Source organism: Podarcis liolepis (genome assembly GCF_965112155.1).
Source record: "Podarcis liolepis genome assembly, chromosome: 3".
NCBI classification, from domain to species: Eukaryota; Metazoa; Chordata; class Lepidosauria; order Squamata; family Lacertidae; genus Podarcis; species Podarcis liolepis.
Window position 1 is genome coordinate 53671097 of NC_139557.1, and position 15568 is coordinate 53686664.

The following is a 15568-nucleotide window of genomic DNA, read 5'->3' on the forward strand; positions in this document are numbered from 1 at the left end:
TAAAAAACCTCATGTTGTAAACACACCTGTTTTGTCTCTAAGTGCTTAAGCATTTTCCCTATCATAGCATTTTTAAAAAAGATGGCGAGGGTGGGGTGGAGAAAGAAATGAGGTCATTTTCTTGGCTGGGATCCAAAAGGACCTAAAAGTTCTACATATGTGCTCACACTCCCCCCACCCTAACAGTCTTTCAGAGATTCACAACTGCTGTTCAGATGTACCATGATGAGAATTAGGCAGAAGAGAAAGGGTCCTTTGGTAGGAGAAGGGCCGCCTCTGCAACAAGGAGTGGCTCCTTTAATGCAATTGTCCCAGGGCTCTGGATTGACATTTCAGAGGGGGTTTGAAATTGCACTTTCTACTCTGCTTCTTCATAAATGATGCAATACCTATTTATTCCAGAGTGCCTTTTGCAGCTGATTTGTCACCCACTGCTGTAAATTCGTTGATGCATATTTTTTTATTATGGCTTGATATGTCTTGTTTAACCTGCTCATTGCGTTTTATGTAAGTTGCCTTGGAAAGGCAGCTCAATGTAAATGTTTAAAATAAACAAATTCATCTGGACTGATGCCATTTTCCCTTTGAACAACTATTATGCCAAATCTTCTAACTGAATCTGAATGTGCAAGGTAGTTTCCAGGAAGTTGTGAAAAGTTACTCAAATAAATTCACACATAAAACTGGGCTTCTGGGTGTTCAGCTGATTTTTTAGCAACAGTTGCCCAGACCTATGCACACTTCGATTATTATTTTTTTAACACCACCATTTAAAAGTCTGAAAGTGGTGATATTTACTGACCACAAATAAATTCCATCCAAAGTTAAACTACGGTTGTATGTACAGGACATTCACATTTGCACTCACTGTCAGGTCTCAGGGAGAATTTAATACTTTGGCCCCAATTTAGCAAAAGCTGGTTGCACTGAGGTCCACTGAAATAAGAATAATGTTCCACTAATCTCAATGGGACTTTATTTTGACCAAGTTTCTCAGGGTCATTGCCACTGCCATTCAGCCCATAGGCTGCCCTGAAATATATCTACTGACAAAGCTATTTAGAAATAACATTTTATTTAAAAACAACACAGGTTTTTATTATATTTAATGGGGAAATTCTACTTACTCCTTCACTGCAATAGAAGAGCAGTCCATTAGGCTGTAAAGTTCGGAAATTAAAGCCACCCTCAAATCCATTAAAGGGGGAGATTTTCTGGCTGGATGCAATGTAGCTTTCTCCATTGAAATATGCTTTGCGGGACATCTGCTCACCAAACAAACAGAACAGAGGTAGTTGTAGATCTTTTTTTTTTTTTTTAAAAAAAATAACAATAGAAGAAACAGAATATGCAGGCCACAGGTGCGTAAGTGTTCATGTTCATAAAAGTCCAGCAACCCCTGTGTTTCACATGTCATTGCTACAGGATATTGCAAACTCTTATTACATGGGAACAGCTCACTTTTAAATGCTGTTGAACAGCACTTCATGAATTGTGTCTCAAGTGGAAGAAAGGGGCTGTTTGGATGATACTCTCCCCCTCTTGGAACCTCTGTGTTATGGCCTGGAAATAGATCCCCCATTGTCAGGGATGAAAGCAAGGGCTCTGAAGCAGAACTGGAAGGCCTCACAGTGCCAGCGCAACAAGCACTCTCAGATAAACCTGCCAGTGCAGGACACCCCCACCCCCAGGATGTGGCACTGCCGTTTTCTGATTGCAAAATGTCCTAGGCTCCAGGAGACTACTGGAGAAGGCTGGCACCTTTAAGAGCTATTGTGTTAGTTCTTGCACAGGGCACCTGCTGTTGGGAGTCATTAGCTGAATCCTGCTCATAGGGTTATTGCTGGTATCCACCCATCTCAAGAGACAATGGAGCGTGCCTCTGGGGATGAAGTCAAACTGCTGTGTTAGCAGCACCAGAATGACCTCCCTGAGCTGTGAGTAGGGAGGTCCTGGGACGCCCAGACGACAAGACCCCCCCTCTCAGCCTTGCTGTTGTGGCCCAAATGAAAGCAGAATATATTTGGCACCAGCTTGGCTGCAGGAGTTGCTGGAAGGAGGCATACTAGGTGCCATCCAATCACCTTAGGGACTCCACTCTAGATTTGTGTAGGGTTTACTTCTTAGCCTTAGACCTATTGAAATTAATGAACCTTAGTTAGTCATGTCCATTCATTTCAGTGGGTCTACACTGTGTGGGACTAATATTAGATACAACTCATAATTCTACAAGTCAGTTGTTTGGGACTGAACTTTTACTTGACGGAGAGAAATTGCCCTCATATTTATGTTCAGTTTTGTATTTTGCTTTATGGTTTCTGCAGCTGAAATTCTGCTGTTTGGCATCATACATGTTTGTACTTTACTTGTTTATGCCAAGTATGTGAATCTGAAGATTAAAAGTTAGTTTAAAATATGTCTTCTGAAGTAAGCCTAGAAAGATTTATTAAGCTTTCAGATTTCTTAGTGGGTGCATAGTGTTGGAGGCCTACCACACTGGGTTTTTTTAAAATTCAAATTTACTTTCCCCAATCCATAACATAAGGAGCACTACATTTCTATACGCTAAATGAATGTAATTTATTGTGTGTGTATGTATTGTTTTGAGAACATCATCTGTTCCTACCCCCTAAGTATCATAAGCAGATGGGGAGAAAAATAATAATGCTTTGCACTTGAAAAACTGAGGAAAAACTCAGTAGAGATAGGGGAAAATATCAGAATATATAAATGTTGAAAAACACAAACAGAAGATCTATGTACCATACTTACAAGTGATTCTTCTGGGCATCCATAGCCAATTCCCAGAGTTCCTGGTTCCTCTAACAAGTTGAAGTCCTTCTTTTGGAACTGGAAGCCTTTCATGCAGCCTCTAAAGCCTGTGGTGGTGGCTAGGTGTGATCTCATACTACTGTGAAGACACAATGTTTGTTCAGAGGGAACCAGTTAACCACTTACACAGAGCCACAGCATGCACAGTCATAGGTACAGAAATATTTTGTGATGAATGTCCATTCTACTAGGTTCTGTCTGAGATGTAAGCAGTGGCTTTTAATCAGGGCTTTTCAGCTGGAACCCACTGGAGCTCAGTTACAACATCTCTCCGGTGGGTTCTGGCACCTTTCAGGTGGGTACCATTGCCCTTCTAAGAGAATAAGGTGAGTTCTGGCACCTCTTTTTCTAGAAAAATAGCATAGCACTGCTTTTAATCTTACATTTATTCTTTCTTGCTTTTCTCCAAATTGTAAACCACTTTGTGAGGGCTTGCTCCAAAAGGCAGGGTATAAATATTTTAAATAAATAATGAAATATACGATGTTTGCAAAACAATACGCCTACATATATAATTTGTCCTATTGGATAAAAACTTTTTCCCACAGGGTTACATGTTTTAATTTAGCAATGTGGGTGCAGTAAATTCATTGCAACATATAAAATGAGAAATTACTGAAACATTAATGGTGATTGAATGTGGATTATAAACCAACCTAGATTTTAAAATCTCAGGAGGAGCCCCTCCTATATAGATATCAGTAAAGGGCATGCTTTGCTTCTCGTTTTCCACACTTCTGATATGTCTCCTATCCACCAACAAGATCATTTTCTTGGAATTGTGGTATATAACAGATATCTGAAATGCGAAAAAAGGGTGTTAAAAACCACAATAAATATAGTACATAACTATATGTAGTAAGATTCATTAAAAGTTTGTAAAATAAGATTCATTAAAAGTTTGTAAAATAAGAGGGCTTTTAAAAGAGAGAAGGACACTTTATTGTCTGTTTACTGTTCATTTGTAATTGTTTTGCAAATATACTTAGTAACTTTGGTGGACTGGAGAGGGCCCATTGGGGCAGTGGTTAAAGCATATGTTTTGTGTTCAGAAGATCCTGTTTCTAAAGCAACAAGGCTCAGAGTTCTTACTCAGTTCTTACCTGGCAACTGTAGTTAAGAAGACATACTCAGTTTGCAGTTTCATTGTCACTATCTCTTTCAGAGAGTTTGTTGCCACTTCACTCAACCTGTTCTTGGAAACTGTGTTATTTCCCACTCAATAAAGGTTTTTGGTACTTAATATAATATGTTGCATTATTTTGCTCAATAATCTATAGTTATTTACTTCTTTCTTATTATTACACCTTGTCTTTCCGTGTAAAGCACCTAAGGCAGATAACTATAGTGATAATAATACCGAGACGATACATTAACTATAAAAAAAAATCAATAAAAGCAAATTTCAGAAAGTCAGCAACAATATACCTCGTGGAATTTTGCATCATTAATCAGAGCTTTCTTCAAATGATCGTCGAGAATCATAGGGCCACCGGGGAAGCCAAAGTCATACTGTAGATACAGGTACCCATTCTGCATCTCTAGGCTGAAGAACATACTCTGCACAACAGACACACAAAACCAGTAAGATTTATCTGAGAGGATTTGTATTTCAGGTATTTATAAGGTTTCACAAATTGTTTGTCAGCATATGGCACAACTGCCTATTACTTTAAATTTATAGCTGTAAGCGAGGCACAAGTGTAGTTCCCTTTATGCAATACCCTCTCCTGTCCACTTCACCCACCTTTTGGAACAGCATAATGTTGGGTGTAGGTACTGCAATAGAAGGAGACAATCTTGCACAAGTGGATGTGCTTTTCTACTCACAGCAACCATCTATTTATGTTCTTAAACAAGTTTCTCTTTGCTTAGATGACATCTCAGCCAGAGGAACTAATGGTTGTAGGCATGTTAATATCTTCAACCTTTAGTTATTCTATGAGTCTACCAGACAAATGCCAAGACCAAGGATGACCTTAGTAAAGGTAAAGGGACCCCTGACCATTAGGTCCAGTCGTGACCGCTCTGGGGTTGCGGCGCTCATCTCGCTTTATTGGCTGAAGGAGCCGGCGTACAGCTTCCGGGTCATGTGGCCAGCATAACTAAGCCGCTTCTGGCGAACCAGAGCAGCACACGGAAATGCCGTTTACCTTCCCGCTGGAGCGGTACCTATTAATCTACTTGCACTTTGACGTGCTTTCGAACTGCTACGTTGGCAGGAGCAGGGACCGAGCAACAGGAGCTCACCCCGTCACGGGGATTCAAACTGCCAAGCTTCTGATCGGCAAGTACTAGGCTCTGTGGTTTAACCCACAGCGCCACCCGCGTCCCAGGATGACCTTACTATGATTTTTATTGGAAACTAGGAATTCTTAGGCATCAGTAAAATTAAAAATAAGACTTTTAGGGATTTTTCTTTTCTTTTCATTTCACTTACTCCATTAACCATCAGGAGGAGAAGTCCATTATCTGTTGGTGTCCGAACTTCCACATCAAAGCGCGTCACCAAGCCAAACCTCCCTCTTCTCTCAATATTCCTCACCAAAGCATAGCCGGAGCCATCAAAGAAATAGTTCACAGCCCGGCTCTGTGTAAAGGCCAGCTTATTCCTAGGGTGGACAGGAACAGAGGCAAAGAAAAATCAGAAGCCTGAAGGCCTACATTCTCCAACCTAGAAAGATCATTATGGAAGCAATATTGAAAGGGGAACTCCGGAAATGAGGTCTGAACAAAATATAGTCAATGCCAAGGTATTATTATTCAGTAAAATTGCTTACTTAAAGTGCTACCTTATGTAAAATTTACTGGGAGTGTTTGCATTATTTTTGCTTGCACGTTTTGTTGTACTAATCTGCAAACGTGTGAAGTGGGCAAGGGAGTTAAGAAATCAGTATGATCAACTGAGGGGGCTGTATATGATTTTTATTTTTATTTTTTATTTTTGTAAACTAAGGCTAATGTAGTACAGGTATCATCTAAGGAAAGGCTATAGCTCAGAGGTAGAGCATCCGGCTTGCACGCAGACGGTCCCAAGTTCTATCCTAGCACCTCCAGGTAGGGGTGGGAATGTTCCCTGCCTGAAACCCTGGAGATCCTCTGCTAGTCTGTTATTGAGCAAGATGGACCAATGGTTTGACTCAGTATAAGGTGGGTGCCCATGTTTCTATTTATATAGACCGGGGTCTCAGAAGTGCTGGACAGGAAGTGATGTCGACTGAACTAATGGCTGATGAGAGGTATACATTAATGCCTGCTAACTTGCAATGCGTAATCAAGCCAAGTAGATACACGTGTGACCAGGCCATTAGGCTAAATGCAATATAGCTAAATCCATTCCATCATGAGAAGTACAGTGAATACAGTTCACCCTACCTGGCACAGGGTACTGATTTAGTGACGTTATAGATATTTTTGAAATTGTACAAACTGATGACATCATCATTCAGAGTTGCAAGCTCCAAACAGCCCGTGAATCCAGGCAGAGCCAAGGTTGCAGGGAGCTGTAGAGAGAAGGAAGCAAAATAGATTATGTTCAAGTCAATGCCAAATGAGATAGTGAGCCAATCTGCATCTGTAAAAAGGCTTTTTGTAGGGTAGACTTAGGTGACAACATAAAAATCTTATTTGTTTAATACATTATAAACCAGCTGTCTACAAAGGTATTTCCAAGATAAAGGTGCCAACTTAATAATTATTCCATCCTGTTTTGCTTACCTTAAAATCTGGAGGCACTCCACCAACGTAGAAAACTGTATTTTTAGGTTCCAGATTCAGCAGCGCATCATCACCAGGGACTTCTCCTTTTTTGATAAACTTTTCCTCAGCTGTGCTGCTAAGACTTGGTACAGTTAGAAACACTTTGCCATGCTTCCCAATCCTATTGAAGAACAGTAGGGTGAGAAATTGGACCCAAGGTCATATTAGCTAGCTGAATTACAAAAGACTTGTTAAACAATCAAAAACAAAAAGTAAAGTTTAAGTTAGTATTTTTGAAATCAGCAGCAAAAGCAACAGTTGTCTGAAATTCTAGACTTCGAAAGGAAGAGCTGAACTACAGATTCTAGATCATGTTCTTGTTCAATTGGAAATATTCATGTTCTTGTTCATGTTCTTGTTCTTTGGAAATGAAGAGCTGTAGTTTTATAGGTAGAAAAATCATTTAAGAATATTCAGAAGTGGTCTTCCTCTCAGATATTATGAGTAAGCCTAACACCTGAAAACCCAATTCAACCTCCAAGCTGCTTATGAGAAAAAGAAAGAAAGAAGCACTCTGCAGCGAGATTAGTTGTTTTAACTACAGTGGAGAGGATTCGTTCCAGAGGCCCGTCTGTAAAGTGAAAAGCCTGCAACTTAAAGCACTGCATCTGCGTGGTGTGATTTGGCGCTTCTGCACAAAACCCGGAAGTAACCCATTCTGGTACTTCTGGTTTGCCGCGGGACACAGAGGAACACAAGCAATCTCTCAGTGACGCAAGGTGGTTAGCACCCTCACCTTTGATGTACATATAGACAAGGGGTGTAATCTTGGGACAGTGGGTTGTGGATGTAGCAAACTATGTTAACAAACGTGAGTTAAAGTCTGAATCTGGTTTATGCAAACAAGACTTCAGTCTCTTTGGAACAGATATTAAGATCAGGCTAGGCTAGGACTGGTAATGGTGATGCATTGAAAAGTATTGGATGAATGAATGAATTAAAGGGAAGGTGCTTATACAAGCCACAAGCAAATCAGGATGAATGTTTCCCCCCCACTTTTTAGCATATGTGGTGATCAGAAAAAGGAATGGAAACATTTCCAAACTTACATTCTTTCTCCTCCCCTGGGGACTGTTGTACTGAAGCAGTAAGTGCTGATGATAATTAAGGGGCGATTGCCATCTTATCAGTTTGTTCAAAAGGTACAATTAACACCTTTAAGCATTACTCCACAATGTAAGTTTTTTTAAAACAATGTTTCCCATTTCATCTCCATTCTATTCAACCCATCCAACCACATTAAACATGTAGCAGATCAAGATCATATTACCTCTCTATTTTAACAAGGCTGAAGTAGGCAGGCCAGGAGCTGACTGGCTTGGAGTCTAGCGGTATCTCCACATCACCGCTACCCAAATTATAAATGTATACTAAGTTGTCATTCTTAATTGCAAGACCCAGGTAATTTTTTGTCTAGAGAAGGAATGAAAAATAGACAGTCACAATGGTTTCAAGATATGCTACAGACAACACATTTGGTTCAGCATAGTATTCAGAGCTGTCTATTATGAATTTGTAATGCAGCCTTTAGGACATCTTTTGCTACTGAATGTGACTACAAGATTTCTGGGGGCACAAGGGAGGCCATTATTGTTTGCTAGGAAAACCACAAACTCTTACATTCAATAGGCAAATAAGCACTCTTTATCTTTGAACTGGAGCACTTGATGTATATACTGCAAGCAATCTACTGCTCATTGAATGTGAACCTTAAAAGCTAAAGTGGAGTCATTTCCTCAATATATTCAATGTATGTGGAGAGTTGATTGGAAATGTGGATGCTCAGTATCACACCGTAGTAGATGATGTAATTTGCTATTTGAAGAGACTGAAGAGCACAAGGAAGAATATGGAAAGAGAATCTGTTCACAGGATGTTTGAAAAATCACTAATTTTGTTCATGCTGCTATGAAAATCTCATTAAAAAATAGAACCATACTTATGAAAAATCCTAAATCACACCATTCATAAAACAGTGCATTTTCTATGAGAACAATTAAATGATGCTTACATTTTTATTTCCTAGATACAGAATAAACTGATCCTGAGGTGTTGTCCGCTCTGCATTGTCCTTATGAAGCATCATGTATAAACTCAAAGATGTGAAAGCCTTTAAGTCTTCCATGTTTGTTTGGGGATTGACTTCAACAGCAGATTGACCGTCAAATGACATTGAGACTTGAACCTAGAAGATAAAATGTGTCAGATTTTATGCTTAGTTTAGAGACATCGATTATGGACAGTTTGCAAAAATCACAGGCAACAGTTAAACCTTATAACAGCATGATACATAGTTAATGAACTGCATCTGGTTTGGTGGCTCACGTGTTTTGAGGGTGTGAGGAGAGATTAATAACTAAAATAAACTAGAAAATGTAAATCAGTCATTAATTCATTTTACTCCACTATTCCACAGTCAGAGGTGTAAAAAAGTATTTGAGAAGATTAATAAACTATGGGATGGATCCAGACATGGTTTTCCATGAATGAAAGGTCTTCTGTTTGTAGATAGGACTGCAATCCAGTAGACCGCCTGCATATGGAAGGGGTGGGGGAGAGAAAGCAATTTTCACTGATCCTCTGTTCTTCCTGCAGCCCCCAGCACCACCTCCCATTTGTTCTGGAGGGTCCCTCAACCCTCTGGATTAGCTTTCCTGGGGGGTGCAGAAAGAAGAAAGAGAAATCAAGGGAAACCCTCTCCTTCCTCCAGTGAGGGTATTTGTTAGCAAAACTTTGTTCATGAGAAGTCTGGATATCCAGCCCTGTGAAATTTTCTAAAATGAAAAAATATATATCCAATGCCATTTATATCATTAAAAGCAATTTGTATTTTGCTTTGAATATAAGAGGGCTGCATTTTGGTTTCACACTCATGTACTTCAGGTGTAAAATATATGCAGTGGAGCTGCATTAGTGTAAGACTGTAATGAATGTGAGGACACCCACCCCAAAGTATTCATTTATTCATCAGAATTCATTTTAATGTTTACCATGCAGCATTTTTTTTGTCTTGTTAGCTGCACATATAAATCCTTAATTTATATGTGGGAAATAAATCCTTAAACAAATAAAAGTGGATGGAAAACACTGTGATGGGTTTCAATCTGCAGATTTAAATGTCTTTTTGAAAACATTTTTTTCTAACATTGCCACTCTGATAAAGGTGTAACAGAAGAGCTTTAGATCCATTCGGCAAACTCAGAGTAGACCCATTGAAATTAATAGTTAGCCATGTTCATTAATTCTAGTGTGTCTAACTTTGAGTCAAATATGACCCTATACCTACACACACAAACAAAATAATTTGTCATGAAGCTGGAACACAAGAAAGGCCCCACTAAACCAGATCAAAGGTCTATGTGGTTCAGCATCCTGGTTTACCAAAGTGGTCAGCCAGATGCCTTGGGAAACCAATAAGAATCACATGAGGGCAATAGTCTCCTGCTGCTGCCCTCCACCTCTGGGCATCCTGGAGGTTTCCTAGAGTTCAGGAATTCTGTGGCAGTAAACATTAGCATAGTACCAACACTATTCTACCATTCAGGAGGGATGCGGGTGGCGCTGTGGTCTAAACCACTGAGTCTTTTGGGCTTGCTGATCAGAAGGTCGGGGGTTTGAATTCCTGTGATGGGTGAGCTCCCATTGCTCTGTCCCAGCTCCTTCCAACATAGCAGTTTGAAAGCATGCCAGTGCAAGTAGATAAATAGGTACCAATGTGGCGGGAAAGTAAACAGCATTTCTGTGCACTCTGGCTTCCCCCACAGTGTTCTGTTGCACCAGAAGCGGTTTAGTCATGCTGGCCACATGACCCAGAAATCTGTCTGTGGACAAATGCTGGCTCCCTTGGCCTGAAAGCGAGATGAGCGCCACACCCCATAGTCGCCTTTGACTGGACTTAACCGTCCAGGGGTCTTTTACCTTTAACCTACCATTCCAAAACTTAACAGTTGATATATTGCCAAGGGTCATCCAGCTCAGATGATATAACTGAACACCAAGTTTAAATTTAGGAGATGTTTGTAATAAATAGCTTAATATATTATTTGAACAAGTAAAGTTTCCAGCAGCCTCTCTACCTTGTTGGCTACACTCCTTGTCTGTGCAATGAGCTCCCTGACCCTTTGAATGCTGGCGGAGACATTGTTTGCGGGCCACTTCTGTTCCACTGTCCGCAGCTTATCTAGCAGCTGGGGGACAACTTCTGTGAGACTCTTCACTGTCATGGAAAAGGAAAGAAGAGGGTGGGGGAGAAAGTAATAATTCCATTCTGTGAAAAATTCTGTATACATTTTTCTAAACTTCAACTCATAAACACAAGAAAATCTTACTTGTAGCAAGGAGTGAAGAAGAAGCACTGCTATATCTATACAGTGGTACCTCTGGTTACAAACTTAATTTGTTCCGGAGGTCCATTCTTAACCTGAAACCATTCTTAATCTGAGGTACCACTTTAGCTAATGGGGCCTCCCGCTGCCACCGCCACACAATTTCTGTTCTCATCCTGAGGTAAAGTTCTTAACCCGAGGTACTACTTCTGGGTTAGCGGAGTCTGTAACCCGAAGTGTTTGTAACCTGAGGTGTTTGTAACCTGAGGTATCTATCATCTATCTATCTATCTATCTATCTATCTATCTATCTATCTATCATCTATCATCTATCTATCTATCTATCTATCTATCTATCTATCTATCATCTATCTATCATCTATCTATCTATCTATCTATCTATCTATCATCTATCTATCTATCTATCTATCTATCTATCTATCTATCCATCTATCCATCTATCTATCTATCTATCTATCTATCATCTATCTATCTATCTATCTATCTATCTATCTATCTATCTATCTATCCATCCATCTATCTATCTATCTATCTATCATCTATCTATCATCTATCTATCGTCTATGAATAATATTATATAGCAGTGGCTCTGTACTCTTTGTTACAAGCAAGATTTGTCCACTATAACAATTTATACATTATTTTTGTAGCTGCCATTTTATCCCTAAGGAGCATGAAAATGGTTCATGCTGTCAGACTGTAACAATATTTAAAGTAATTCTAAAATCCAATAAAACTACAGCAATTTGGATCCAAAATGAAAATATGCCACAGTACCATAGAAATGACTGGATAAAAATGATGTACTTGTATTTCTGTGAGAAATGCATGAAGGGGCAAAGTGAGATATAAATGTAAGAAAAGAACTAAACATGTTTTCTAAAGGACATTTTTGCTGTAGTGCTTCTTCTGCTAGTGCTATAATAAACTGCCCATGTTTTGACACATAGTGTGGCTCAGAAAAGTTGGTGGAAATGGAGCCACTTCCAATCTCCTTTCACACATGCACTGAAGATGCTGATCTGGATAATCTATGCTAAATTTTCTTGATCTGAGTCAACATTCACCCTTGGCTGAGCCTTCAAGCCAGAGGTCTCAGGGCGGTTCACAACAAGACCACAACATATAAAATCAAACCAAAAGCAGTAACCCAATATTCCCCGCCCCCCGCCACATTCTAAAAGGGTGTTGGATCAACCAAAGACCTGGTTAAAAAGGAACATTTTTGCCTGGCGCCTAAAGGTGTATAACGAAGGTGCCAGGCGAACTTCCGTGGGGAGAGCATTCCACAGATGGGGAACCACTGTAGAGAAGGCCTGTTCTCATGTTGCCACCCTCTGGACTTCTCTTCTCTTTTCTCTTTGCCACCCCCCCCCCCAAAAAAAACACCTGGTGGGGTTGGGAGGGTACATTCCCCCGACATCCCACCAATTTTGGTACCCATTTTGCATCCTAGTGTTTCCCATCACAGTACCTGTATCCCTTGTTGTGACTGTGGCACGTTCATAGGCTGCTCTTTCAGGCTTAAAGTTCTTCAGGTCTTGGGACCATTTGCTCACATTCTCAGCCATTGGATTAGTAGTCTGCGTTACTGCTGCAGCAGTATCTAGAGCTTGATCTGTAATGACTTTCAACTGGTTCAGACGTTGTCTTGCATTATCTGTTAAAAGACCAAAAGCAAAAAAATGACTCTTAATAGCCAGTAGATAGGATAGATACACTGCAATGACGGGGGGAATGATTCTCTGTAGTAAGAAATCACTAAAAATGTGAACCTGAGGACTGGGGTGGAGAAACCAAGAACAGTACAAGATATGGTAGAGAGGGATGCAGTAGTGAGGAGAGAAATGGCAAAAAATGGCTGCCTCAATTCACCCAAGGGACAATATTTTAGTGGTGTTTGATGTCCTGATTTGCATGCAAGAGGTCCCCTGTGTTACTCCAGGAAGGGCTGGGAGTGACCCCCTGCCTGAAATCCTACAAAGCTGCTGTCAGCCAGTACTGACAACAAGTTCAGGTTCAGTTCAAGGCAACTTCCTATTTTTCTATACTTTCTATTACGGCAAAGCTACCATAGGATACAACTCTGTCTCCCCTTGCAGACACTCACACACACTGAAAACAGGTGTGAGTCAGGATGGACAGAGATGTTTTGCTACATTATATGCCAACTATTTGCTATGTAGGCATTCAGAGGTATTTCTGCATGGGCACTAAAATGTATTTTATTATCTAGCTAACTTGGCAGCCTTGCACCATGCTTAACCCTTTTGAACATTGCAGAGATTGCCAAAATTAATTGTAAATAGAATTAACAATTACCTTTATGGAGAAGATACAACAAACACAACAAATCTGAAGGCAATTTTGTGATTCAACTATTAAAAGGAATCAGCAAAAGTAGGATTTTGATTTGAATCCTTCCTGACATAATCGCTAAGGGGATTTCTAGTATAAATTTCTTCTTCAATCAGTTTCACAAGATTAAATTTTTCAGTATTTATCTCCTGACCTTGTTCTGACATCTGTATTTTTGAAATGACTTTCAGCAAATAGCTTTTCCAATTATTCTTTCTGGCAACAGTTCCATTAACACGGCGACCTGCGTCAGCAACAGCTAAATAATCTGTAAAGGAGAAATAAAATGTAAGGAACAGTTTTACCACTATGGAGGACTCAAGACCCAGTTCACACATGTGCTAAATCATGTTATCAGGATGAACCGCAATAAGCCTCATGTGGTTTCCTTCCTCCCCTCTTCCAGTGCAGCTTTGACAATGAGATCAAATGCTTCTGCTTTCATTTTAGATTAGCCACAGTTTTAGTGCTATATCCAATCCCTGTGGTAAATTTAACTATGGTTAGTGAAAACAAGTGAGGTTAATAACCCATGGTTTGAAGCCAGCTTTTCCAATTAACCACAGTTCATAACTAACCACAGTTTGCCTAAATTTGGATGTCACCACAAGCTGTGGTTAGTCTTAAAAGGCAGCAAAGTTTCTAAACTCTTTTTTGTGGCAATTCCAGAATAGGATGTGGAAGCATACAAGCTGAATGCTCACTGTGGCTTATCATTGTAAACATCTAGTCTACATCTAGTCTTAGTATTAATTTTATCAAAAAGGCACTCCACCGTAAGTATAACTAGTGCTAATCACAACAATCAGTGGCGTAGTGTGGGGGGTGCAGGGGGGGCCGGCCGCACCGGGCGCAACATCTGGGGGTTAGGGTTAGGGGGTGCAAATCCACGGGTTAGGGGGCGCAAATCCACGGGTTAGGGGGCGCAAATTACTTGCCTTGCCCCGGGTGCTGACAACCCACGCTACGCCACTGACAACAATATTTAATTAGGAAATATTTAATGACACACATTTAGGTAGTCTCGCTTTCTCAATAGTCTCCTTGTCAATGCCCAGCAACAATTCCTGATGGAATACTGAATTGTCTTCAGGGACCTCTTAAAAAGAATTTGGCAGATGGTATTCTCTTGAGCTAGGTGACAGTACATTTACATTAGAAAAATAATGCACTACAAATGTGAAAAGCATTTGCTTCTGACAGATTAAAAGCAGTAATTTCCATAGTTTTAAGTTTCAGAAAAAGAAGTACTAGCATCCTGTAAATCTTCTATATGGCCTGGTAATTGTATAGACATTTGTTGAAGTGCAGGTCCCAGAGAACAAGAGATACAAAATGGATAAAGCAATGAGTGTTTATTAGACCAGCTTCTGTTCTACTGAAAATAGACAAGCTTTTGAATTACAGAATTCTCAGTGGGATATAATGATTAATTCTCTCCTGTCAACATTTTTCATTCTTCATGATGCTCCCTTTCCATATGCAGAGCTATTATAGTTCCAGAGAAATGTCCAAATCAAGAGACAGGATTATATTTACTAGTATGTGCCGTCTGCTCCTGATCACTGGCTTGATTGAGAACTTTTTTGCTTTCTTCTTTATGGTAAGTGATCTGGGTGCCAATTCCAACAACAGCCTACAAATTCATTTTAGAAAGAGAGTCAGAATAAAACCTCATTTATTTCTTTTCATGCTCAGGATTTCTATGCCACCTTTTCAGAGCAACCCTTCCCCCAAAGGCAGCTTATGTCAAGACTATGACCCAACCCAAACATTTAAAAATGACACTAAAAAAGGAGCAGTTAAAATAAAACTCAATTTGAAATAAAAAGGGGTTTCATTTCAGTAGAGAGATATTACGTGTATCTCCCTAGGGAGAGAATTCCACAGGCATAGAGCCTTAACCAAAAAGCCTCCTCCCCTCATTTTCTCTCTCTCTCCCTCGTAATTTCTGCAACAGATAGTGGAAGGTTATGAAGCACAAATTGCTATTAAGCCCATAACCATGGTGGAATCTACACAAATATAAAAAACGTTATGAAAATGCCTTTAAAAAGTTTTGAAAAACACATTGAATTTAGCATAGCTCACTGTGGCCATCTAGTGTCACTTTTGTATATTGCACTTTACGACACATTAATTTTTTTTATTTGTGGTTGTATAGCTGAGTCCCATGTCTAATAGCAGTTTATGGTAAGTGATCTGAATTCGGAGGAGGTGTGTAAGACTCATGTTGCCCCTTCCCCTTTGACACAGCCTTACCCAAATCAGGT

General features: G+C 39.9%; 1 protein-coding gene across 2 annotated transcripts in view; it reads right to left on the minus strand.

The window, feature by feature from the left end:
- The window catches only part of LAMA4 (laminin subunit alpha 4), a 74127-nt gene that overhangs the window by 11459 nt on the left and 47100 nt on the right, over positions 1-15568 (minus strand). For both annotated transcript variants that reach the window (XR_014524757.1, XM_083497745.1), the window contains exons 15-27: positions 14835-14931; positions 13450-13563; positions 12412-12597; positions 10668-10807; positions 8603-8776; positions 7862-8004; positions 6550-6712; positions 6208-6335; positions 5273-5444; positions 4261-4392; positions 3489-3631; positions 2773-2911; positions 1128-1265 (exon numbers count right to left, since the gene is read on the minus strand). Coding sequence is in view for 1 of the 2 variants with exons in the window: in XM_083497745.1 (XP_083353871.1) it covers positions 1128-1265; positions 2773-2911; positions 3489-3631; positions 4261-4392; positions 5273-5444; positions 6208-6335; positions 6550-6712; positions 7862-8004; positions 8603-8776; positions 10668-10807; positions 12412-12597; positions 13450-13563; positions 14835-14931 (1869 nt within the window). In the remaining variant the exon portion in view is untranslated. The remainder of the gene's footprint in view (positions 1-1127; positions 1266-2772; positions 2912-3488; positions 3632-4260; positions 4393-5272; positions 5445-6207; positions 6336-6549; positions 6713-7861; positions 8005-8602; positions 8777-10667; positions 10808-12411; positions 12598-13449; positions 13564-14834; positions 14932-15568) is intronic.